We start from the raw sequence: 27,158 nt of genomic DNA on the forward strand, positions 1-27,158 counted from the left end.
TCTTCCAGCCTCAGTTCTTGACATCATTCCCTCCCTGAGGCAATTACAATACCAGAGCTAATTATTTTTTAAAAATATATACCAAACATCATAGGAAAAGCAGGTGGTAAACATCTTTCCAGTGCAGTGGGCACAGATGTTTGGTTAGACCACCCTGCCCAACATGGTGTTTGTTGCAGCTTACTTATTTTCCTTACAGACCCTTCTGTAGATCAGTTGCAGTGCTCTTTGTGTGGTTTGTGGTGCTCTGCCTGGCATTTTTCATGGCTCCCTTTAAAAAAATCAGTCATCAAAAGGAACTGTGGGAGAGCCCAGTGCCTGGCACAGACAGACAGGCTTAAGTTCTTTGTCAGCCCAGTGGCAAAAATAGTCTCAGGGAGCTCTCTGAGGCTTGCACGGGAGAAGAAAGAGCAGGGCAGGTCACTGCTTGAAAAGTGACAGATGCTTTGCTGTTGTGACAGCAGCCCTTCTGCTGACCACACAGGAATGCTCTGCAGGCCACTGGTGCCCCACAGACCGTGGTCTAAGAACTGCTGTCTGCCATATGGGTTTTTAATTACTTACCCCTTGTGTTCTTTCAATCACTGAAATATTTAGCATCCTCTTGCCACTCTGTGTTGGCTGTTCTAGTTCAAGATCCCAGGAGTGAATGGTTTGACTTTTCTCTCAGTGATTTTCAGACTTCATAATGAGTAGGTCATATTTTCCTTTCAGAACAGAGGGACAGGAAGTCATTTTCCTTAATCTGGTGGTGAAAGTCCAGCCGGTTGTTTAATCTGTCTCAGAGCAGGGGTCACCAATCCTCTTTCCCCTGTGGACATGTCATTGAATCAGGTGAGTGGGGGGAAGGCGTTCACTGTGTTTATCCAGAGAGGCACAGCAAGAACATTTAAGACAGAAAGAGATATGTACCAATGTGCTGATTAAATGCATGCAGGTCAGTGAAGCGAAGTTCTCAGCCTGAAATATTACTGCTATAATCAGCTTGAACCTTGTAGGCTGTTGCATGAGTCCCAGGCACATCACATCAGCTCATGCACACTGACTGTATCAGTATTCTCACAGTCTTCTCATCACATGCTGCCATCACTATTTTTTGTGCTCTTTAGGGAATGGTTATTCCTTTGTAGAGTAGCACATCATGATATTCATTTCTAGAGTGTTTGACATCTTAGCATCCAGCTTATTCACGAGTTTCACAGAATCATAGAATTACAGAATAGTCTGAGTTGGAAGGAACCTTAAACATCATCTAGTTCCAACCCCTCTGCCATGGGAAGGAACACCTGCTAGACGAGGTTGCAGCCCCATCCAAGCAGGTCTTGAGTACCTTAGGCATCCACAACTTCTCTGGGCAGCTTGTGCCAGTACCTCATCACCCTCTGAGTAAAGAATTTATTCCTAAATTATAATTTAAACTCCTCTTTTAGTTTAAAGCTATAATCCCTTGTCCTGTCATTATACTCTCTTATAAAGAATCCCTCTCCAGCTTTCTTGCAGGCTTCCTTTTGGTACTGGTAGGAGTGGCTGAGGTTGGCAGTGACCTCTGAAGCCATCTGGTTCAGCCCCTACTTGAACCAGGCCACTCAGAGTTCTCAGTACTGTGTCCAGGTGGTTTCTGAATACAGACATTGACAAGATCCCCCGAGTCTTCTCCAGGCTGAACTATCTCAGCAGCCTCCTTATACAGCCTGGGACACCACTAGCCATTTGCTAAGATCACACGTTGAGTATGTCTGAGCTCCCTTGCTTTGTTTTTCTCCAAGTCAGCTCAGCCCTTTTCCTAGGAATCCATGAATGTATCCACCCTCCACATAGCCAAGTGCCCCCTGAGCTTTTTCTCTTCCCTTACTTTTTCCTTTTCTGTTTTATTACTGTCCATAAAAAAAGTCAGACCTAGCCTGCAATCGTGACACTCTGTATTTGGAACCATGACAGAGCTCCACGAAGGAAGAATTTTATACCCAGCTAGGAAATGAAAATACCAATTTGAAAAACACCCACTGGGAGTTCAAGAACAGCCTGATGTGGAGAGGCTGAAGAACAGCACTTCTACCGCTTTCTTGAAGGCTATTTTTCACCCTATAGCCCAGGGGGAAGTGAATGGGGCTTCCTTAACTAACTGGTGCCAGCTGGGAGGGATAAAGTGCTGTTGGCCCCAGGTGTCTCTTTCACTGATCTCTAGTAAGCAGCCTAGAGGAGCTACAGCCACAGCGCTTGCCCAAAGGTAAGAAACCTGTGGTTGTTAAGAGCAAACACGAGCTGTGTCTGCACAGCATCTTTGGGGGGCAGTTAGGGTGTCAAAAAGATAAACCTTCTATTTTACTTTTCTAGTTCTGGGTGTCTGTGTTGTGACAATAGGTTGTAAAAGGAGACGTGAAATGATTTTGTTGTGGCTTGGAAAGCAATGCGGTCCATGATTTTTTACTCCGATTTGCAGGTAGCTTGTAGCCTGTGAGGGGCTCTGTGCTGCCCTGGCCGTATTGGCAGCCACCTCCCATCTAGCTGCTGACAACCAGCAGGGTAGCTCAGCATTACCCATTGTGCTACAGATGCAGCCCCCAGCATGCAAACCTGAGAAAATCCTACCCGTATGTAAATCTCAGTGCATATGTTTATTTGTGTCAAGAGCTAAATTAAATAGAAATGGATGGCTTGCCAGGACTATAAAAATGTCAGGCCTTCGGAAGAGCCACATCTCTGCAAGAGCATTTGAAATACTGCATATATATTGGAGGAGATTAGAGCCAAATGAGAAGATACCAGACAGAGCAATAAACTGAGCTTTGCAGCCTGTTGTTTTCAGGGCTGATGAGAAAAGGGACTGCAGGTTCACCTTGCAACAAGCAAGTTAATTGTGAGGAATGTAGCAGGCTACTCATGTATGCAGGAACGGGCACAACTTCACCATGCCAATGTGAGATTTGAGCTAAGTGGATGGGGGTGTGTTCTGTGAGTTTGTGGTCAGCTTCTTCAGAAATCAACCTCGAAGTGAGGGGCGGATTTCTGATATGGAGAGAAATAACCATGGCTCACTAGTAGTAAAGTGGGAGACAGAGCAAGCTTTCAAGAACATATTCTTCCAGGCTTCAAGCCACTGATCTTCCCTTTGAAGGTTTACAAGGTGCCCCTTTAACCTGAGCTGTTAAAAAACAAAACCCAAAAGAACAAAAGCAAACTTTCCCCTTGCCTCCTGACCCCAAGGTTTAGCAGGCTGCCATCAGCAAATGTGACAAGAACCAGGTATTTGCCTAGGCTAAATCCTGTTTTCCATGCAGCCTGTAGATTTTCTGCTGTTGCTCTTTTAGTCTTTGTCTGATATTTCTTCCTCTTCCATCACAGAGGAATTTTTCATTTCTTTGCACAAAGCAATACTTAACAGGGCTTTTCTGCCTAAGTATGGCATCATTTTGGGTAATAAGGCGAGACTCAGTTTAGACATCTGCTCTTAGCTACCTTATGCAGAATGTAGGATTTTATCCAAGACATGCACTGCAAATCTGTCACCTCTGGTACTTCTGGCAGGCTGCTCTCCAGAGATGATCAAGACTCAGATGAGGGAATCACTTACGCGTGAGATGCAGGCCAGAGGTGCTTGTTAAGCGTGCTTTAACAGAAGCGTTGTCTCTATTTCATTCTCTAAAATCCAGAGTATTAACAAATAAGTAAAAGTGAAGTGTAATGATTTTATTATCCTTCTTTTCTCTCCTGTTGCCTGACCCGAATGTAACAACAGCCTGTTAGGAGGGTGTAATCTACTACAGACTTCTCTTTGCAGCCAGCATGCCAGATTGTGTGCGCCTATTCATAAGATAACAAAACCCCTTCACTCTATTTTTGGGTGTAGTTTTATTTTAAGAGCTCTTGTAAAGCAAGCCAAATACAAGGCAAAGCTTTGACTCTTCCTCTCCCACATGCTGTGGTATTTCTTAAGAGCAGGGAAGTAGTAGAGATGTATCTGTAAGTGGTTCAAAACCATAGCACATTCTCCAGGTTTGTGTGCTGTAGTGCCTTGTTCTTTGTGAGTAGGTTTGAAGATGCTCATGTTATATACTTACAGCTCTGATGGACCTGGCTACATTGGGTTTCTTTACAGCAGACAATGTGTCCCTGCTCAGAGGTTTTTATTCCTTTCTGTTGGAGTGATACAGTCATGGGGAGCTATGAACCTGTGTGCTTTGCAGGGTGGGAGTTTGACCAGCAAAATCTCTTGACTCTCCATTTGGAGACATCAGACCTTCGCAGCATTCAGATATAACCTTTTCCATCCCTTAGCTATCATCTACAGGAATCTTTGTGTAGGGGAGGGTCTTCTCCCCACTTGAAAGCTGGTGGCCAGGAGCTGTGCAGTGCCCAAACTGACGGGTGCTGTGGATGGGGACATCAACTGCTGCCTGAACTCCTTCTTGGGCCTCTGTCTCTAATAGCAGATGTGTGAAAGTGTGCAAGGGGTTAGGACATGAAGGGGTTCTGTAAGAGACCATATTGCTAGAAATGGCTGTGGCCGTTCTAATCACAGCTTTTATGCTCTGCCAGCAAGACTCATAATTTGTAACAAGCAGAGGTCTCTGGGTCTGTAGCTAGGTTTTCTTGACAGATCTGCTGATTGCTGGTTTGTGAGAGCTGGGGATGCAGTAGGGGTGCTGAAAAGACTCAGGAGCTAAGCCAGCCCCAGCCTTCGCTTGGTTATGTGCCATGTGTCCCTGCTGTGGTGTCACACTGTGGATAGCCTCCTGGCAACAGAAAAAGAAGGTCCACGGCAGTTGAGCTTTCCCCTCTTGGCAGTTTTATCACTCTTGCAGCCAACTCCCCATCTGCCTCAGTGCTGTTGGTCCTGCGCTGGTTCTTCTAGGGAGCCAGGGAGCTTGCATAGAAATTGAGGGGAATGAGACTGGTGTTTAGAAGCCTTCCCAGCTGAGAGCATCCCTAAGGAAAAATCCTGGAAAGGGAGAGAACATGAAGTGGGCAGGTTGTCTGAGGCCAGGTGTCTGATCTGCTTGGTGAGGTGGAAACCTGCCAGAATTATGTGCCTCACTGTGAAGCGTGAAAACAACCCACATGCAAAGCCTGTGAGAGTAGCTTTGGGGCTAAAAAAGGACTTACTGCATTTTTACACATGCATACAGTATATATAGTAAAGCAAGATTTCCAATCTGTCTGGAAACGAGTGCTCAGCAGTGTGGCTGAAGGAGGGCAGGCAGAGAGGTGATGCTTTGGGGTACATGGTGCTGGGCAACCTGTTCTAGGTGTCCCTGCTGGAGCTGGGAACTGGATCAGTTGGCCTCCAGAGTCGCTTCCAAACTCAGCCATTCTATGACTGAGCGCTCTGTGGCATCTTCCCCATGCTCCAGGATATGGCCTTTGGCTCTGCAGTGGAGCCTGCTCTGACAGCTTACATGCTTTCAGTTCCTAAGTGTAATCTGCAGTTTATAAACTCACTATGTTATTTTCCTTGGTAGACCTAAATGAGCTATTGCTCTTTCAAAGAGAACTGGGGCACCATTGTATTTGCTGGAAGGAACTAGTGCCTACCTGGTGGAACTCCAGCTGGTGTTGTTGAGAACTGAACAGGCATTCAAGAGTATTCTTGAGAGTTTGGCCTCTTATTATTATGCTCCATATTTTCTTTCTTTCTAGTTTTTTTTCTCAATATTTTTTTGTCTTACCATTTCCAGGTTGTATGATACTGTATAGCTATTTGGGTGATTGGAGGTAAACTATCTCTCTGTATCGGTAACTGGAACCTTACTGCTTTTGGTCTTGTTGCAGCAGATGTTTCAGGCTGCATCTCATCTGAGTTGTCTAAAGTCAGAGTGGTAGAAAGCTGAAGGATTTCTAGAAGCCGATGAGGATGCTGACTTGATTGCTTTCTTACTTTTAAGTAAGAAGTTAATTAGCTATTTATGTTGCTGTAAACTGTGATGGCCTAAGGATATGAGAGTGGCAAAGTCTCTGGGGAGAGAAAATGTGAGCCCAGCTGATTGGTGTGAGTTCCCAGGAAAAGGCAGTTTGAGTAATGCAAATGTTTTTACAGGCTTGAAAAGAAATCCCAGTTTTCAAACTGAGTACATCTTGGGCACAAATGCCTTATGCTCAGAACTCATACAGAAATATTAGTTGAGCTAGTAAAGCCTATTACCTCTCCTTAAAAACCTTGCTTCTATTTATTTACACATTTCAAGCATTCTCTCTTCCATAATATTGAAGCATCTTGAAACGTTAATGCATTTGTGCTTCAGATGTACTTCAGGGGTAAAGGAGTGTTTTTTCCCATTTTACAAGTGGGGCAAAGAAGTGGCTTTCTTGGAGCTATAAAGGAGGATGTTGTTAGAGGCAGAACAAGGAGCACATGGGGGCATCTCCTTAAGCCTTCATCTAAGTGAAGGTGTGCTCACAGACTGACCTGCCCGTTTCCCCCATTTAGAGCTGAGGTCCAGCAGCCCAGGCACCTCCTCTGGTCAAGGCGGCTTCCGTAGCGCCTCTCTTGCATCTTCAGCCCCCTTCCCAGAGAAGGGCATACAGAGCACGGCCAGCGTTCTGTGTGGGCAATGGTATTTCATGTCCCTAAAATTCCAGAATGGTTTCAGCATCTTAATTTGCACCACTGGTTTTTGTGCTGTGTGTTGTTTAATATGTACCATGTTTCATCCTAGCATAAGGCACTTTCCGTGGGGTGGAGAGATGATTTTCTACTATAGCTTGTGAAATACTTCATGTTGTGTTTCAGTAGGTTTGTAACAGGACACAAACTTGTTTTAGCAGGAAAGGTGTCACGGGTGGGAACTAACATATACAAAATCAGCTTGTGCAGGAGTAGATGCCTCCAGATGATGGCTTCTCGCATCAGTTGGAGTGCATCTTTATGCTGGGCAAGTTTCTCTGAATTGGAGGGCGTCTGAACTGAATCACAAATAAAAACAGTGTTTTTGTTTTTAACATTCAGAAATATGGGCTTTCTGCCATGCTAGAGGAGCCTACCTAGGGCGCTTTTTGGGGAGTGCTTGATTTTGGTCGGGATTTTCAATAACAAGCTGCGATTAATTCTGAGAACCTTGTTTTTTGTTTCCAGTGCCAAATACTTAGATCTGGAGGGAGACTGGGTATTCCCTTTTCCCATGCCTCAGTTTCTCATCCAGAAAGTGCAAATGTTAATATTTACCTTTTATTTTCTTTTGAGTTGCTGCAGTTTATTTTTCGCCCTTTGATATGAAGTAGTGTTTGAGTACAAGGTGGTATATCACTCTATAAATGAAATAAGCAGAAAATCTCCAAAGACATCTGTATCATGGAGAAGTACTGTATGTTTCTAATGGAAGCAGCGGCTTTGATTTGTGACCTGATGATCGTTTTCAAGCAATGAGTAGCAATGAATTGTCTGGGAAGAGGCTAGCTATTTCTGAAGTTCTTTCCATGTTTTGCAGAAATAATCTATGGATCCCTAAACACCCGTCAGGCAAGAGACAGCCCCTGCTGATGTAATGCACAGAGCTGTGCACATCAAAGTGGGATTTTAGCCAGCATGTATCCATACCCTCATGCGCAATGTAGGAGGATCAGTATGGAGAACAAAAGGCAATACTCAGTTTTATTCTTGTTCGAAAGCCAGGCTTACAACATTTTTTATCCCAGATTTTCATCAGCTGTGATGGTTGTTTTTGGGGGGTTTTGTTTTTTTGTCATTATTGGTTTTTGCTTTGTGTTCCTTTTCCTCCCCTGCACTGGCACAGAAGACATCATCCATGAAATGCTAACCAATGCCACTTCCCTCGTGACCTTAGTTGTCCTCAGGGCTCTGGCTCGGCCAGTCTCAGTGCTGTGTTTTATGAGCTATGGCAGGAGCCAGACTTTACCGAAAAGGATTTTTGTAGCATTGGTAGGCTGAAATGGGCTCTTTGATTTATCCCTATTTTAATATTTCTGCCTGTGGGTGATTGAGTTTAATTAAGGCCGACTAGTAAATATTTATCCTCATGCCAGAAATAGATGCAGGTTTGTCTGTTAAAAATACTACACAGCCTGCCTCCTTGGCTGCAGCTAACTGAACTGAACACTCAAAAATGTTATTAATAACGGCAAGGAAAAAAACCTGAAGCCTGACTGCCGCAAGCTTTCCCCATGCAGCCGAGGAGCATCGTGTCCCCCCCTCCCTAGCAGCCCCTCCATGAAGCTTGTTGCCATGGAAGCCTCATTAAATTTGCATCTTGCCAGGCCTGGGCTGCAGGGGCTGCAGCTGTATTTTTAGCCAGTGGTGGTTGTGTATAATGGGATGGCTCCTCAGAGCCTGGCCAGCAGGTAGCTGACGTGCCTTCCAGCCTGCCTTGGTGCTCACCTGGTGGGAGCAGCACACTGCTTGGAGCCACTGCCGGCCAAAAGATGTGTCTCTGCCGAGGGGTTGGGCAGCCTTTTGCAGTCCCTGTTGCTGATAGAGCTGAGTGTGGGGCAGATGCAATGCCCAGGGCTGTTTCATGGCCAAGTATGTCGTTTGGGCCATGGCATGGTTCTGTGTAGTGCTGGCAGCTTCCAGTGATGGGGTCTGGTTAGATTAGGCTGCACATATCAAATCTCGCTTGACTTGAGCTAAACCTTAGTGCCTTGGGGGGAGCAGGAAGAAACTCATCTGAGCTCAGCTGAAGAACAGTACTACACTTCTAGCTGTGAATATTTTGGGAAGTAGAATGCAGCTAAAAGGAGGAAACAGCTAGGTGGTACCATAGATGCTCAGTGCTAACGTAGTCCTGCCCACATCTGTTTCAGAAACTGAATTTGACCCTATATCCCTACTTGCGGAACTGTAGTCTGCACTTACTACACAAAAGAATTCAACAAATTCCCTCTCAGTCATTCCAAATTGGATTTGTTGGCACTGGAAGGAAAAGGAGGGGGGAAAAAAGGGTTTTGGTATCTGTCAGTACTGGGAGGATTTCTTGGCTCGAAACATGGCCCCCTTTCTCTCAGCACTGAATCTCAGCAATGCTAAATGCTCCATAAAACAGATTTTATCCTGAATTACACCTGGGCAATCTTTCAGTCTTCAGCGGGCTTCACAGATGGCCAGGAAAGCCTTGTTTAGCCTGGAAAGCTGCTCTCATTTGTGCTGAGGCATGAGAAGGGAAGAGATCAACTTGATTGTAAACCAATAACTTGTCTCTAATAAAAGTCATCTCTATGAGAATTTGATCTGGAGCAGTTGGGCTAAAAATTAAAGCAGAGACCAATGCTGCTGTCCTTCACAGTCACCCTCTGTCAGGGCAGAGTTGTGTTTGATGCTCCCAGGGCTGATGGAGGCTGCTACTATCATTGCTTTTTAAAGAGGTGGCAATGCCATTAGGAGTGGAGGCTTTTTTCCTTTTTCCACAGATGCAGATTTCCAAAGTTCTGCTTCTGTGGGAGGCACCAATTGGTAACTAAACATAGTTTAAAAAAAAAAAAAAAAAAAATGGAGATTATTTCTAATTTGCAGAAAATGGGATATGCCCTGGATCTCTCTGAGCCTGACACAGCCAGCTTTTGCAGCTGCAGGCTGATTCTGCTGTAGGCTGTCTCTAAGGCCTCAGTAGGGAGTTATTTTCAAGGCCAGCTCTGCAGACCCTGCTCAACATTAGGGCCATGAAAAAGCCAGAGCCTGTGGCTGGCAGGGCCAAGAGGTTCTGCTCTACCACTGCTGTGCATCCAGGAAGCACAACTCTCCTTCAACCCTATGTCAGATTAGGGCAAGATGCATCTTGCCCAGACAGCCTCATTTCTCCTGCTCCTGATCACGACTTTGAGTCTTGCACAGCCTGAGTGGAATGGGAGTATGCTGCTCAAGCTGCTTCAGAAAGCCCTCAGTATCCCCTTCCAGCTCTTGCTTTGCTTCCGTTTCTGAATTAAAGCACCCGAGGCAGTGAGTTCCCACCAAGGAGAGGCAAGGACCCAGAGCACCCACAGCACTTCTCCTCCTGTGTGCCAGTGGCACACAGAGGCTGCAGCAAACAGGCCAGAGGATGAATGTAGGCTGCAGGCGTAAGATCCTGCCCTGCTCTGAGGAGGCACGCCCATCACAGGGCTCTCTCCCTTGTGTCATTCTGGCTGTTCCAGCCGACTGTTGTGTATAGATCCAAGCACTTTTGATACCTTCTCTGCTTCAGTTCTGCTTCTGGAGAGCAGAGATAAATGCAGCTGAACCACGCAAAGCCATGGGAGAACCTCAGCCTAACAGAGCATGTGTTCAGATCTGGTCTATGGCTGATCAGGATCAGCTGCTCGGGGGCCTTGAGCATTTAGAATTGATTTTTCAGCATACATTTTACTATAGCACCTCTTGGATTGACAGAGGAAGCAGAGAGAAAGTGTGATAGCAGGGAGCTGGGAGAGTCAGAAACATCGTGAGCAGCTGATAAACACTGACACCCAGGTTCTCAGACAGACCAAGCAGAAGGCTTCCACTCCTGACAACCTTCCCAACATACAGCAGCATCCTAGTTAGGAGCGCTGGCAGTGCAGGGCATGTGTGAATCAGCTAGAAGAGAGCAGGGGCTGAGGATGGTGCAGGCACCAGCGGCATTGCTGCCTGAATGAGTTCTCTCTGGAAAGGGAGCTGGCTGGTACCTTCTGTCTGATGGAGAAAACATCAAAATCAACTCAGAAAACATCAAATGCACCTTTTTGTTTGTCTTCAGGAGCTCTTTATATTAGGGTTTTAAGTCCTAAAAAGTCTCCTAGGTCCCACAGCGGGAAAGGCACTTAACAGAATGGGTAGTATGGTTAACTTGTGGTTGGACTTGATGGTCTTTAAGGTCTTTTCCAACCTGTGTAATTCTATGATCCTATCAGGGATTTATATTTTTAAGATGAGAGGGCTTGGAAGGCAAATGCTAATTAGGCAACATTGGAGGCACAAGGGATTCCTTGTTAGAGGTCTGTGAGAGGTTTTGTCCTTCAGAGCTCCAGCCAAAGGCAGTTGTGCCACGTCACTAAAACACTGGGGGTGTGTTTGCTGATGCTGAAGTGAAGGGTGCTATGCTCATCACTGAGCTGGGTGGAACACCAGAGTTGGGGGAATTGTTATTGTTTCATTATTAGGTTATGATTCTGCTCAGGCTGTGAGAAGTATGGGACATCAGCTTGCAAACCTCAAATTCAGTGGAAGCTTGATGGAATGTACAACAAAGTGGATGAGGAGTGTGGCTGGGGCTGTAGTGTGAACAGGAGGCTCCTGCCTGTCAGCCAGGGACCCCAGGAGGAATTCAAGCTGTCTCTGATGTGGGTTGGTCGGATAGATGAGTTTGAGAAAAGTGCTTCCCATAAAACAAGATCCATATTTGAAGGCTGAGATGAGATGAAGTTCTATGGTGGAAATTACAGCAGTAAAGTGGTTGATGGTTGATTAAATGTGGGCTGTGGTCAGTTAGGTTTGGCGTGAAGCACTTGTTCCCTTACTCTGCTGAATGAGGCTGTCCTGTGAGTGGACTGGCTGAGGGGAGGCAGGGAGGCTGGCATCCCAGCTCTGGGAGTAAAAGCAGAGTCATCTGCAAAATATGGCAAAGCTTGAAGGGTGTCACAGAATCATAGAATGGCTTGAGTTGAAAAGGACCGGAATGATCAGTAGTTTCAACCCCTCTGCTACGTGTCCTGAAACACTCTTGCTCACTGCAAAGACAACTGATGATGTTATTTTTGGATGAGGAATGGTCTTTTTATGGTCTAAAGCTTTGGGTTCTGGAGACACAAGCTTGTGGCTACAAGCTCAACAGAACTGGCCTCCTTCTAGGAACCTGTGTTAGCTCCTGGGAGCTAGCAAGTCACCCCATTTTTAGTTTGTTTTTCCAGTGTGTTTTTAACTAGGTAAGAAATGAAATGGGAAAACAACCCCAAAGAATGAAATGGTGTAACTGGGTATCCTCTACTCTATATTCATTGCTATAGAAGAGAAAAAAGAAAACAGTGAGCCTGGCCAAATGCACATTGCCTTGGATAAATATACACTATATTGGCTCTGTGTAAATGTTTGGATGTTTAACTGTGATGTTGCTGTGGAAATTCGGCGTGATGTCCCTTATCTTGGTCGCAAGAAGCCTGTGACCAGAGCCAAAGCATCCAGGATCCGGCTCCAGTTCCTTTTGTTCATATATAATAATTCTATCTGCAGCATGCAGAGCAGGCTCATTGCAGGCTGGCAGCTGAACAATGTTGTTTGCAGCTCATTAATTTCATACAGATTGCTGCCTTGCTGCTCTGTTGAATGTAGAGCAACTCAAATGTCTGGGCTGAGTGCTGCCCTGCTGGGTTGAAAGCATTGTGTGCGTGGGGAGGGAGGGGAAGGAGGGCCATACAAGGCTCGTGTCCGCAGGTTTCCCTGTAGCAGCAGCAGCTTGTAAAGGGATGGAAGGGAGGAGACTTTCTCTTCCCAAGTTCCAGAGCGCAGTCACCTGGTCTCTTCCCAGCTTGGGACTGTGTACCTTCATGATATTTTCTCCAGTGTCATCTTTGAGGAAGAGCTGTGCTTGTTGACACACAGCTTTTGTCAGCTATACATCACACCTGATATTCATGTGTCTCTACGACCCATAAATCCAGTCAGTTTTTGCTTTGCTCCTCACTGTTTTTGATGTGCTTTGAGCACTGAAAGCTGGAGATGCTATTAGGTGCTGAGGATCTAGAAGGTATGAGAGCTGAGATATGCCAGCTCCCATGTGAGGAACTGAGGGTCTATTCTGACCTTTATTTGGAAAGCAAAAATTTTATTGTAAATGCAGTATGTGTAGGTCAGGGAGTCTTGGAAACATCCATTCCCATGGAGAGGAGTCCTTGTCCTCTTGTGCTGGGAAGAGTAGTGTGTGCTTTTGGAGGGATCTCCTTACAGCTGCACATTTGGTCTGTGCTGCAACTGTTGCCAGCAAGGGGCATGTGGATGTGTCAAGGAGGGAGACCAAAGGCTGTAATTCCTGTCAGCAGTGGCCACCTTTTCTGCTGCTACAGTTGGCCACCTGTGATGGTGGGATCAGCAAGCTCAGATCTTCATGGTCACCAGCCTCCCTTGTTCTACTGAGTGGCTTGTCCCTGGTGTTCCCACTCTGCCAGGGAGCTTTGACCAGCTCTGTCCCCAGCTGGGGCTTCCTGTCTGCCTCCTCAGTTGGAGGCAAAGCCATCCCAAGTATGCCAGCAGCTGGCCAAGACCATCAGCAGCCTTTGAGGGGATCACGGTGGCCATCTTCTTTTTCTTCCTTCCTTTTCCTCTTCTCTTCTTTGAAATTTATGCATACATGACAGCTGGAACCCGAGTCCTTGGCATCGTCTCCTTTGAGTCAAGGCATGCTGGGGCTGACCCACTGCTGCCAGTCTAGCCATCAGAAATAGATGCTGCGGCATTTTCACATGGCTCTGCTCTCTGTTCTTCAGTTCCTGAGCAGGATCATGTTACGTGGTGGTGTTCCTTCATCAGAGCTTTATAAATCAGTTTTCCTGCCTTTCATTCCCACCTGAGCCCCTGGTACAGAATCGATATGAGCTTGTACTGCATTATGGGAGTAGTAGGGCTCAAGTGGAGCTTGCAGAGGACTGGCTTTGGCTCTTAGGCAGCAGCAGCTAGCAGGTGAGCTGGGATGCCACATGGCATTACAAGCTTGTTTTGGGCACCCCATAGCTGAAAATTTTTGCATATCTGTTGATAGTTCAAAGAATTGAATTCTGAAAGGAGATTAAAGAAGTTCTCAGAGCTCAGCTGGGCAGCAGCCAGCAGTGGGTGGCACGCAGCCCTCTGAGCTGTGCCCAGATAGGAGGACATGGCTGGTTATCCTAAGGAGGTGCAGAGTAGATTTCCTGGGGATGTGTGTGGCTGTCAGTGCCCAGAGGGTCCCTTCAAACTTGCCACAGCAGCACGGAGCAATGCAGGGCAATGCCAGGAGACTCTTTCAGCTAGCAGGTTTCAGTGACTTTTGCCCTTCAGGGAATTTCTAGCCTCCCCATGCTGGTGGTACGTTGGAACCTGGCACTTCTCATTCCAACTTCCTTTCCCCCTTCATCCCCACCTTCCCATCCTTGCCAGCATCTCCATGGTAACCCTGTTGCTGAAGAATAGAGAAGATGTCTAAATATAGCTTCCAAATCTCCATGCCTTCAGCTGAAAGACTAAAACCAGGGGGACTGCTCGAAGCCCTGGACTGCTGATATATCAGACAGTAAAGGGCATTTGCAGGTGGGAAAGCACTTTGGTAGGACAGGGTCCTTCCAGCTGAATCGTTTGTGACAAACTTGAGGTACTTTGAGGTGACCAGCACCTCTGCTCCTGCACAACATCAGGTTTTGGAGCTGTTCTAAAGAGCAGACAGCAGAATCTTGGTACCTCATTTGGCCGTCAGTACCCATGAGGGGTTTGACATCACAGTCTTTTGTTGCAATGTATCAGAAGAGCTGGAAGCAGAGAAATTCAAAATAATCTGATAAGGAGTGAATTGTCTCCTTTCCTTCTTTCTCCACCATCTAATTTTTTCTAAAATTCTCCCAGAGTTGTGTCTGAGGCTTTGTTCTTCGTAAAGAACAAAATCGTAAAGAATTTCTTTCTAAGAGAAAAAGAGCACAGTGTCTGAGGCTTTGTTCTTCGTAAAGAACAAAATCGTAAAGAATTTCTTTCTAAGAGAAAAAGAGCACAGCATCATCATAGAAAAGCTGCTCAAGCAGCCCCAAGTTAACGGGGGAAGAAACATTTATACCCAGGGTCCTGGCACTGCTCTGCAGCCACAGCGGGATGATGCCCACCAGAACAGTCTGGTTCTGTGGACTGCCGAGCTGCATTACTGCTTGTGTAAGACAAGTGCTTATTGTACAGACCTCAGCACATAGCTCCATAGGCTGCTGAGGCTGTCTGCTCTCTGCTGCCCTGAAGCACCAAGTCTCAGGGTCAGCAGGAAGAAGCTGTCCTGCAGCTGGCCAGGTGAGGCCTGTGTGTGTGCACAGCACTTCAGTAGGCAGTGCTAGCAGACTGGAAGGGGATGTACAAAGCAGCCCAGAGTGTGTTTGGTTTTGTGTGTGTGCTTTGTTGGGTGGGATTTTTATTTATTTATTTATTTATTTAATTATTTTTTAAAAAGAATTTAAAAACTATATAGCTGAGCCTTCAAAATGCTAAATATAAAAATAGCTTTATTAAACCAAATAAAGAGAAAATATCTGTGGAGTTGGGCTATTATGTTTGCGTAACCAAATTTAACTCAGCTGATCAGCAGTGTGTAGGGGAGTTTAGCAAACCATGCTACCATGTTCTTCTCATTTTTGCAGTAATTCTTAAAAACAAATTGTGGCGTTTCCTTGAGGAACTCCTCTGTACTGGAGAATTTTATCATGCTTGTACAAAGTGAAATGTAGAACACTTTGGAAATCTGCTTATCTGGCAGAGCTGGCTGCGCTAAGAAGGCTCCCAGGGTGTTTTGCTGTGCCTGCCCAGCATGCCTTCTGCTCTTCCAAGGCTTCAGAGCTGAGCTTGAAATGTCTGCCATTTAATAGCTCCAGCGCTGATCCCTGTGCTGACATGAGTAGATGTGCTGTATCTCTTGAGTTGTCCTGAATACCATACCAGGTACTTAAGGATTTGTTTGCAAGGAATGACTGTGTTTAATGGGCTCACCTGCCTGTGACTTAGCAGTTCTGATTTCTTATTGCTTGCATAGTTGTTTGCACCCATGTAAAGTAGCTGTGAAACAGTCAGGTGGATTTGACTGCACTTTCTATCTCTTTGCATGGAGCAGGTCCAGAGGAGGGCCATGAAGATGATCTTAGGGCTGGAGCACCTCTCCTATGAAGAAAGGATGAGGGACTTGGCTTGTTTAGGTTGGAGAAGGATCTGATGAGGTATCATCATGGCCTTCCAGTACTTGAAGGGAGCTTACAAGCAGTCAGGGAGCTGACTTTATGCAGTCTAATAGTGATAGGACAAGGGGGAATGGCTTTAAACTGAGAGAGTGGTGATTTAGGTTAGATGTTAGGCAAAAAGCCTTTACTCAGAGTGTGGTATGGTGCTGGCATAGCTGCTCAGAGATGCTGTGGATGCCTCCTTCCTGGAGGCATTCAAGGGCAGGTTGGATGGAACCTTGGGCAGCCTGAGTTGGTGGGTAGCAGCCTTGCTCATGGCAGGGAGTTGGAACTGGATGATCTTTATGGTTCTGTCCAATGTAAGCCATTCTGTGATTGCATGGCAGTGGAAAGTGAGGGCTGTGCTGCTGTGGTGGGAAATGAATGCAGGCTGAGAGGTGAAGCTGACCACAAAGTGCCCACCAGCTTTTCCATTCAGGATGCAGGAAAGATAACAGATATCTTATACTTCTCTTTGACTTTATTTTACCAGGTATTGCTATACATCTTTCACTGGTAGCACTTTGGACTTTTCTAGTGCAAGTAAAGATTTTAAAAAAGAGGCTTTAGTCTTGGCTATGTCCCTTTAATTATCATGTGTCAGCTACTAAGGCATTTCCAATAGTCCTAATTGAAACATGAGCCAATTTACTAATTAGCCAAGACTACAGGAGGAATACACAAAGGGAAATCACCTTTTTGTGTCAATATTTCCTCTTTTATCCTTGAAAGACATGGTGCAATGTGAGCGAACTCTACACCACAGCAGCCAGATGGATGGGGCTCCTGGACAGTCCCCAGTACAGTGCCACTGGGACAGACAAGGAAAGGCACACAGAGTTTGGTCTGAGCAGCCTGATCTCCATCTCAGGCTATGGCCACTTCTTGCATAGCATTTTCTTCACTGGAAGTTTCCTCCTCCCTGCGATCTGCCTTGGTGTAAGATGGTGTTCCTGGCCTTGGTCCTTGCAACAGTGGCCATGTGCTGCTCATGTGGGGGGGGGCCTGTCTAGGGCAGGGGAGCAGCAAGCTATAGGTTGCCTGCACAGGTCCCAGCTCTAAGCTGTGGGAAGCTTCTCAGCAGCTTCTGTGCTGGCTTCTTTCTCTATCCTTGTGAAAGGAAGGACAGCAAAGACATTGGTGCTGTATAAGGAGCAATCCCTGAAGTCTCTGCCTTCCTCTGTCAAGGAAGTTTGCACCTTGTGAGTCAGGGTAGACATTAGGAGGAAGGCTACAGGGATGAAATATGATGGAAGAATGTACAGAATATTGCCTGTATTGTGAAGCTTTCAGAAACCAGCTGGACAACCACTGACCTGTCAGGAATGGCTTGGTGGGCCTGGCTCTGCCTGAAGGCAGTGATGATAGCAGTTGCTTCCAGTTCTATTTTCTGGGACATTTTTGTCTAATGGCACAGAGGGACTCATGTGAGGGAGTGCCCTAGAGAAAGGCACAGCTCCGCTCAAATGAGAACCAAGGCAGAGTATGTTCATACTGATACATACCACTTCTACCACTGCTCAAAGCTCTCTTGCTTCCTTCCTTCACCCTCCCTTAGCTTGCATCACTGTAACATCTTCCAAGTGAAGAACTCAAATGTTCTGCAAATTGCAACTGTCCGCTATCAAATCTCTGTGAGAAATAAGAATCACAGCCATTACACGGATATGGAAACTGAAGCACAGACATATCAAGTGATTTGGATAGCCTCAGGATTGCCTGGAGAAATAACAGGTCATATAATGATTAGCACTGCAGATAACCCTGTTGTAACGATAACTAGTTATCATTGGTTATCCCACAGGCTAACTTGAAGACAAAGGAAAAAAATGCCATTTTAGAGGACTTCTGTCTATGATGCTTTACAGCAGACTGGTCTGGTTGTGAAACAGCCCGAGCTGTTCCCTGTGTGCTTGTCCCACATGGTGGGACGACTCCTGTACAGCTGCTTTTCCAAGGTCCTCATGAATGACACAGCCAGTTCCTGGAAATTGGCCCGCAATGGCTCATCTCCAGTTTCTGCACTAGCACCGATTCTTCTGTAACTCTTACATCAGCAACTTATACATCAACGATCTGCCTGAAACTCTATCCTGACAGTTCATCTATCCTGTGGACATCTGCTTAGATAATTGGTACCAAGGTCGACTCTGACCTTAGAGGCAACTTCATTTCTGACCTGGCTGCTAGAGGAAACTGAGGCCACCCCTAGTGGCTGCAGCTGTGTGCTTCTAAACCTGCTCCCCCCTCCATAATTATTCTGGGAGCCAAAACATCTCCTTTCATGGGCATAGGCTGAAGACCAAAGTGCATCCTGTCTGTCTTGGTCTTAACACTGGATAGTTGCCTAAATTACTATGATTTCCAATTGACAGTAAGATCACTTGTTTCCTTTGTGACCTTGAATTGAACCTGCTTTGGGGTTGAACGCTATTCCCTCTCAAAAACCTCCTGTCTTATGTAAGTGACAGCGTAATTCTTTGCTTCAAAATGGTTCAGCTTGTCCCAGCTGGATTACTCAATGTGCAGCTCTGTGACCATGTGCATCATATCAGGGTTTCTCTTGCTGTCTTTTTCACCTTCCCTGCCAGCACCGTGTCACATTGCTCTGTTAAATATGTGCCTCCCAATGAGCTGGGCAAAGACAGCTCCCCACTATACCTAGCCTTATTTAATCCTCTCTTGTTTGCCTCACATTCTGACATCTTACTTAGTCAGCATTTCTGCCACAGAACTTCTCAATGAGATCTTCTGGCAGAGAGAATAGGTCCTACCCATAGTTCTGGGTTGAAAAGCCATCCTGGGGCCAGCAGGTGCTGAGATCTGGGCAAGTCAGACAGTAGTGCTAAAACTTTGAAACTCATGCTGCTACCTGCGCCCACAGCAAATCAGGTGAGAGTCTGGGTGTATCATGGTGCATTCAGGATGTCACGGCTTGATCCAAAATGTGTGCTCCAATGATTCCCATTAATGAGTTACTAAAGATTTCCTGGTTCTTCTCACTGTCCTAGGGACGTTTACCTTGCTGTCCTGGCTGCTTTCCATCCTGGCTAACAGCATCCCACCGGGGACTGTAAATTCTGCCCTTGCACAACCCTGCCTGTTTCAATGGTATACTGTATGTGACATTTCCTGACTTACGCTGTTTTTAGAGCTGAGCCTTATTTCACATTCCAAAGTCATGCAGACACATCCTCTTAACCTCCTCTGCAATAATTCCTGCAAATGAGAGTCTCCACACAGAGAGATACTCAATATTTTCTAGCACATTAATCAAATAACCATCCAGTTGTTGCCTTATGTGTTAGAAGTGGACGTGTTGTCAAATAAAATGATTTTATAGATTATCCTCTGTACTTCCCAGACGGGGAATTTAGCAACATCATGCGCTCGAAGTCCTTTAGGAGAAGATCGATGTCTATTCATTTCATCTTCTGTTGCTTACTCAGGGAAATCTTGTTCTTAATGTTGCTCCCCAGGAGGGGAGCTTTCTCATCTCTAACTTTTGAAAACGGTGATTGTTTTTAAATGCATGTTTAGAGGAGAGCCCGGACTGGCACCATGAGGGCTCTTGGTGGCAGGAGAGCATGGTTCAGTGCTCTTGGAGATGGTTCCTGCCTATAGGCAGGCATGCAGAAGGATGCTACCTGTGCTTGTCCAAACTAAAAGAATTGCTCAGTCCTCTGAAAGCATCGCTGAGGACTGAGTGAGAGTGCTTTCATATATTTAGCCATCTAGGGGCTGGGATTGAGCTATGCTGTGGCTTGGTGCTGGTACTGGAGCTTTGGGCTTTGCAGAATGATTTCTTGCTGCTAGTTCCTGGAGGCATTTAATGAAGGTGGTTGACTTCTAGGACAGGCTTTTGGATGTTGTTCTGTTGTTATCTGCTTTAGAGCTGTCTGAGGTGTGCCTGGACCATGATGCAGCTGTCAGAAAGGGGAAAGATAGCAAATATCCTCCTTGCCCATTGCAGAGCCATCAGAGTGGGGTGCAAAAGTTGCAAAGCTGAGTGAAATACGGTGCAGATCTCATCAGGGAGAGGAATTGGAATACTCTCAGTAGCCAGAGTTGTCACAGAGCTTGGGAATCCTTAACTGCCCTCCATCAGTGGTGACGTTTCTGCAGTGAGAGTCACTGGCCTAGTGATCTGCTGAGAAAAGAGCACTTCTCCACAAGGAAGCAAGCGTGGCCCAGCTCCTTGCAGGCTGCATAGGAAACAACCTGGCTCAGGAGCAGGCAGTGTCTGTACCATCCACCCACATGTGGTATCAGGGTTCCAAGCCACAGAAGTGTCCCTAGCACACACCCACACCCCTGGGCTCCTGTGCTGGGTCCTGGAGTTTTCAGTGCCATAGTCTTGCTGTGCAGGTCAGGTGTACTGCTACCCTGGGGCACCTTCTACTGCGGGCCTGAGGTTGGCTGAGGGCTGCAGTGTTTTCCCTGTGCTCGTGTTTGGCTCCTTCACCTTCATTTTAGGGAAATGAGTGAGATGAAGCTGATGGAGGTAACCGTGGCCAGATGGAGCTTGTGGACAGGGAGCATACAAGTGTTCCACCACCAAGCTAGAACACATGGTATGTCCCCAGCTCTCGGACAGACAAGCTGATGGCCCTTGAATTGGTTGCCAAATCAACACCATTTTTTGAAAAACCATGAGTGCAGAGATGATCCAGTTTGCCTCTGAGCTGGTGTAGGAGTTCAGATGATTAGTGCTTACATAGAGGTCTTACTAGATATTGAGGAGTTTCTGCCTTTGAGTTGGACAGGACAAAGCTTGAGCATCTGTTTCTCTTCACACAGAAGAGAAAATCTGAAATGTTTTTCTTGTTTCCTTTGGCCTTCCCTAGTACAGCTAAGGTATTCTAGCAAAGGTATAGGTTGTTTGGTTTTTTTTTTCTTATTTCTTTTCCTTCCTGGACTTTCCCTTGTGACAAGCTCACTTTCAGCCAAGTCTGAGCGATGCTATCATTGCTCAAACCTCAGTAATTTCCATGAGAACCAACCATCATCAGGCAGGGGATGCTGTCACAAATGAGATTTTTTTCTTGTACAGATTTTCTCCTCTGAACAGCCCTTACTTTGGATCATGGTTGAACTTCACTGCCTTGCAGGTGGAAAAGGGACTGGGAGAGGACTGGACTTTGAAAGATACTGTGCTTATGTCCTGAGTTAATTATGCCTGTGGCATGCAAGGGAGGTAAAGCTGTTTGTGCAGTCAGACTGAACATGAGTTGGTGTTCTTTTGCTCCTGTGGGATGGAGAGCTAGGGCAAGGCAGGCTGGAAAGAGGGCAGCAGGTACTGGCTGGGAATTGGTAGCAAGCAGGCATCAGTATGTATGAACCCAGAGGAAGGAGGGGGAAAAAAAAGAGGAGGGTGAGTTATAGGTAGTGGCCCTCTACTTGATTTTATTTTTGAGTAATTATGCGTGGTCCTAGCTTTCTGTGTCCCTGCAAAACAAGGAAGCTCAAGGAGACAGCCATATGACAAGTGGAATTCTTGTAGGGAGACGTTGCCTGGCTGACAGAGGAAAGCATGCAATGTCTCAACCCCAGGAGACTTCTTTTTGCAGAGTCAGCACTTTACCATGCATCCTTTCTATGGTCCTCACTGTGTTTTATTTCTCATTCTTGGATTTTAATAAAAAACAAATAAACAAAAAACATTTTAAAAGATCGCTATAAGGAATTCTCATCACTTAAGGAATTCGCATCACATAAGTGATGTGATAAGGACTTCTTAGCATACCATATAGAGCTCTGGTTAACAAAATGGGCACACAATGAGTCATTATTCCTTAAGTCCACAGCTTTGTGTGTGCATTGTGCAGGCAGGGAGATTGTGGGAAGTCAGGATTTCCACACACAGCACAACCGTAGAGATATCTGCCATGCACACTTTCTCATTAAATAAGCATTTCTCCTCTGCTCTGCTATGTGCATGTACTACTGATGAAACGGGACAGTCACCTCATTAAAAAAAAAAAAAAAGTGAAAGAAAGTTACTGTGTGAAACTCAAATTATGTATACGCTTAATAAGCATAATTACATAAAGCTTTAGAATGACTTTAATTCTGGAGATAAGTTTTGTTGCAGTTACTGAGTAATATGGGGCTCTTGGAGTGGAAAGCAGTAAGCAATAATTATGAATGGGATTTTAAGAAGCAACCCTTATTCAGGAAGTGCTGGCTGCTTTTGAAAATCCCACCTTCTGTTTTGTAGCATGAGAGCAAGAAAGAGATCAGAGCTATGAATCAGATGTGTATTTAATTCAGCAAATTGAAAAAGCTTTGCAAAGTACCAGGGGCCCAGACAACATCTGGTTCAAAGGCAATATTCCATCAACCTCTCCAAAGAAAACACAATGAAATCATTGTGATGAAGTCTTAGCAAAGCACCGATATTAACAACAGACCTCTCATTTAAAATCCTACATACTTCGGGCTGGATTACAGAAGTTTGAAGGGGTCTAGAGAAGGGAAAATAGGCTTGCTGGCATTAGTGCAGCATATTGGTAGAACAAGCACTGGCAAAAATAAAGCTGACTTAGCTTAGAAGAATTAAAGGTGAAGTTGTTTTTTTTTTTTTGCATATTCATACACTGATGGATATAGCAGGGGTTGTTCAAACTCTTCCCTCTATCCAATATGCCATCATCTGAAAGACATCTCAAAGCAAGAGCCAAGCACAGGGAGTGAAAGTTCCCATCAGAGCACAGAAGCTGTTGCGATGTAGATGAGTCAAACTGGAGAGAGACTGGATAGCTTTGTGGTTGTTAGTGTTAGCAGTAGGAATGCAAGCTGCAGCAATGGAAGGCAATCAACCTGCCCATTTTCCACTGTGAAATGGTGATTTTCAGGGGGATGCTGGCAGAAGTGTGGGTTGCAGCATCCCCAGGATTCAGGAGTGGACTGCTTAGTCTCTGAAGCGCTATGGGACCAAAGACGCCATTTGTGTTTAATTTCTCTGCTTAAGGGAGCAAGGCTGTAGGGCCGTGGTCCTTTTTGTAATCAGGCACAGAGAATGGTACTTTCTGTCTTATCTGTGAGCACGTGAGCAGAAGCAGCAGCTCAGCTTGGGGGAACTGAGGCATGCTGTCATTTGAAGCCTGGGGCTATTTCTCCAGGTTCTTCAGTTGCCAGTACTGCTGTTCTCATCCTTGCCATCCACAGCCAAGACCAGTTATGCATGAAAGGCAGCAGGAGCCAAGCTAGTGGTGTGCACGTGCTTTGGTGTGTGTGTGTGCAGCAGCAGTGGTGTGGGTGAAGTGTGCTCCTCTCCTGCATGGTGCAGCCCAGCCCTGGCTCCTGAGTCAGAGCTGTTTGGGTCTCTCTTCATTCTGCACAGCATGCCCTGCCCTTGGGCCTGCTTGTTAAACAGAAATTGGTCATTGTTGCTGGCAGCAGTGGGCTTTAGCCCTCTCCAGAGCCGCATTGAACTCATTCTAGTGGGTGAGAAAACTTTGACTCTCTAATGTTTCTGTTCAGCTCCCAACCTTACTTCACTTTGCTCTTCTGTTCCCTTCTTCTCTTTATGATGCTTACTATTATTTTTCCATCCACAGCAAAACAATTCACATCAAAGTAATTGATGATGAGGAGTATGAAAAAAACAAGAGTTTCTTCATTGAGCTGATGAGCCCCCGCATGGTGGATATGAGTTTACAGAAAGGTGTAGTACTGGCCCTCCAGACTAACGTTAACGTTCTTCTTTCTTCTTCTCTCTTCTCCTTCCTCCACTTTTCCTCCTCTTCCTCTGACTTCTCTTTGTTTCCAACTGCTCTGTCCTAAACACTGCTGTGCACGCACTGTGTCACATGGTATCCATGGAGTGGGGGAAATGGGGGCGGTAGGGGAGCCTGGGGCAGACATTGTAGGAGAGAAAGAAAGAAGAATGGTCCTCAGTGGGTATATTTTTCAGTGAATGTTTCCACTGATGAGAAGGGCCAAGGCAAATTCTGTAGTGCTGGGGGAAGATGCTCACTAGAAACATGGAGCATATCTGGAGCTCATCACCCAGCTGTGCTCCAAGAGCTGTGTCCCTTAGTCACAGAAGAAGCTGGGGGAGGAGGCAGGCAGCATTAGGGAGGAGAAGCAATGAGATGTGCTGCTTTGAAACTGTGGATTAGGAACGCTAGCCTGCTGCAGCTAGCAGTGCTGTAACCCCACAGAGGAACACGGCTGTGAGTATGCGGCTTTTTTCTCAAGCTCTGAGCCAACAGTCCCTTTGTTAATTGTGAAAGTAGCAGAAACAATCAATCTTCCAGCTAAAATGCAATTGGTACCCCAGATATCAACTCCTGTTGATAACCAGGCAGCTGATACCCTTTCCAATTACCATGTGACACCGAAAAATGTGCTGCAGAAGTCACCTCCCACTAACCATCAGCAAGGTCTGACCCCACCTTTCCCCTCCCTCCTCACCTCCCCGCCAGCCCTGTCTCCCCCTAACACCCTCCTGCTCCCCAAGGAGCTGCAACCGATGCGCCATGTCCAAGAGGCCGGCCAAGGCGCGCTGCCCTGCGGGAAGGGGCCGCACGCCAGGAGCCTGCGCTGCTGCCGTCGCCGCGTCACCTGCGGCCTACCAACCCACTGTACACGGTTGTCTCTCTTGTTGTCCCTACAGGAAGACCGTAAGGGTTAAGATAGTAGATGAGGAGGAATACGAAAGGCAGGAGAATTTCTTCATTGCCCTTGGTGAGCCGAAATGGATGGAACGAGGAATATCAGGTGTGAGATCCTTTATGAAAAAAACTCAAAACAAATAGAATCAAGTCTCCAAACCCCAAACCCAGAAAATATAACCCTCTCTCTCCTCCTTCCCCCCCCTTCCTTTTCTCCTCCTCATGTGGATGGATGGACTTTGACTCTCTGCCCTTCCGTATCCTCGCTCTCACACTGTCCCGGCGTCACCTCTCCTTTTAGCGCCCAGCTTACTTCTGATCCTCCTTTTGTGCAATGCTTGAGCCTCAGAGACTGTACTATTTTGACGGGATTTCTTTGTCTTGGTCTGTTTTTGTTCTGAGCACACCTCTGCTGTTCTCCCCTCTCCTGCTCCTTTGCCAGGACCTTGGGGAATGTGAGAGACAAGGGACGGGCATAGTGCATGGCTGCCTCTTCGGCTCGTCCCGTACACCCCCCTGTCCTTTCCTCTGTTGTTGCCTGCCAGTGGCATTGCCTTGGTGCTCTTGGGTCCCTATGAGACGTGGTGAAAAGCCCACAGAAGAGGGAAGGTATGAGGTATCCTGTTCTGTGTTTATTTTGCAAAATGGTTCTCCGTGTCTTTCATCTGAAAAGCACCTTACTGTGTCTCAGACAACCCCAGCCTGTTATGCACAGAGTGTGGAGCTCTGTTAATGTCCAATGTGAGCATTGGTACAGTGAGACCTGGGATCTCCTAGCAGATCAGGATTGTAGTTGGTATAAACTCGGAGTTTCTGTCATGCCTTGCCTGCATGTATCTTTGTCCTTGTATATGTGTTTGACTTCTTTCTCATTGAACAAGTCTTGCCATTGGCGTCACCAGCTTAGGGGTGGCCTGGGAGAGCCGATCTTTAAATAGAGAAGCACTTTACATGCTTTTGTAAAGGAATCCTAACTCACCTTTTGGAGTCTGAAATGAAATAAAACCAGATGTGCATGCCTGTGGGCTTATTTCTGATCCCTTGTACTGCTGCTGGTGATAGAAACATCTGGCAATTTCCCGTGCATCACACAGCTTTCCCTTGTTGAAACATTTCCATCTTTCTTATCTCATAAGTACAGGAACTATCCCCTAGTCAGTCTGAGCCCTCCTGCATGGTTCTCCTGGACATTTAGGATAGACACAGCTTGCATTAGCGTGACAATGGCACATAGTGTCTGTGGATTTGTAAAATGTAAACCCCCAAACCATTAGTAGTTTAGTGCCATTAGACCATCCCATGCCTCCCCTGGGTGGTGACCGACTTGAGGTTTCTCTGCATGCTGAGCTCAGCCCTTTAGGTTTCACCAAAGTCCAGCTTTAGTGAGCATTCACTCTTAATCAGAAGCAGTGATAAGCCTGCCATATCCCATGGAAGTATGTTCACTCCCCTCCACTGTAAAGATGTGGGCATGGCTTCTGCCTAGAAGTTGCCTGGCTTCAGCTTGTAGCCACTAGTTATTTTCCTGCTTTTCTCCATCAGATTTAAGAACTACGTAGTGTGCTGCATCTTCTGGGTAGGTGCTCACTATATCTATATTACACTTAAATTTCTTCTTGGAAGGAGATTCAATCTTTGAATCTAAGACTGCAAAAATGTTTTCTTGCGCTCTAGAAGACCTCCAGGGTCTTCTCTCCACACATGCCCCTTCCTGTCTATGGGGCTCATGCCTCTGTGTCGCTGGGTACACGAGGGAAAGCACTGCTTCTGACTCCCTCCTGCACATGCAGGAGCATCTCAGTGAAGTTCCTGCTCAGTTGTTTGCCCTCTGTGAACCCTGGATCCTTTTCTAAAGCAGTGAGATACAGATTCTAGCTAGGGTAGGTCTGGCTTTTGTTAAATCCTATGTTTCTGTTTCCTGCCTAGGCTACCATCCTCATGGTTAACAGGACAGTGATGCTAGTTTGCTGTACTGTGCATGTCTCATTTACACTAGCATCGGTGATAGTCAGTGGGATTGCCAGATCTGTCACAGGCAGAGAGATCTGTCGGATTACTTGTTCACAAGGCAGCCACTTCCACCTGAGGTGAAGGTGCAGCCTCAGCTGGACTCTGCCTGTCAGAAGGAAGTGCTGGACCATGAAGAGAAGGAGGCATGGAGTCCTGGCTGGCCTCAGTAGAGAAAAGTCAGAGCAAGAGCTGTGTGTTTGTAAAATCTAGGAGACAGATTAAAGCACATCTGTAAATATTCCTGGCACAAGGTGGCACAGTCGCTACACTGATTCTAGGGCACCTGGAAGGATTCTGTGCTCTGCAGAGCTGCACAACACAGCCTCTCTGGTGAGCTTATCTGGAGCCTGAGATGATGGAATGAGGAGCTCAGCAGCTCTGGGAGGGACAGCCAGCCACTGTCATCACCAGCAGCGTCATGGATGGCTCCCAGTGGAGAAGGCTGTGCAGAGCGTGGACTCTCAGCACTCATGAAGTCATGTGCTCGTATTGCTGTACTGCATCATGCATGCTTCTACCTTGAAGGATGCCCAAAGCAAGGCCGTGGCAGCCTCTTCTGTGCAAAGAGGCCTGTACAAAGCTGGAAGGATGCAACTACAGGCTGGGAAAAAAGTCTCCGCACACTGCCATGTAGCTGGGACTTGGTTTCAATGCAGTGATGGATGGGACCCACAAGACAAGGGCAAAGTGTGGCTCCTGGCTCTC

General features: G+C 46.3%; 1 protein-coding gene across 8 annotated transcripts in view; it reads left to right on the forward strand.

Moving 5' to 3' along the window:
• SLC8A3 (solute carrier family 8 member A3) overlaps nucleotides 1-27,158 on the forward strand; it is a 99,144-nt gene that overhangs the window by 57,627 nt on the left and 14,359 nt on the right. For 4 of the 8 annotated variants that reach the window (XM_048949780.1, XM_048949773.1, XM_048949775.1 and 1 more), the window contains one exon: nucleotides 23,385-23,491. In XM_048949780.1, the coding sequence (XP_048805737.1) occupies nucleotides 23,385-23,491 (107 nt within the window). Of the gene's footprint in view, nucleotides 1-23,384; nucleotides 23,492-24,445; nucleotides 24,550-27,158 lie in introns of all 8 variants that reach the window. The other 4 variants (XM_048949779.1, XM_048949774.1, XM_048949776.1 and 1 more) reach the window with 1 other exon arrangement.

Source organism: Lagopus muta, chromosome 6, assembly GCF_023343835.1.
Source record: "Lagopus muta isolate bLagMut1 chromosome 6, bLagMut1 primary, whole genome shotgun sequence".
Lineage (NCBI taxonomy): Eukaryota > Metazoa > Chordata > Aves > Galliformes > Phasianidae > Lagopus > Lagopus muta.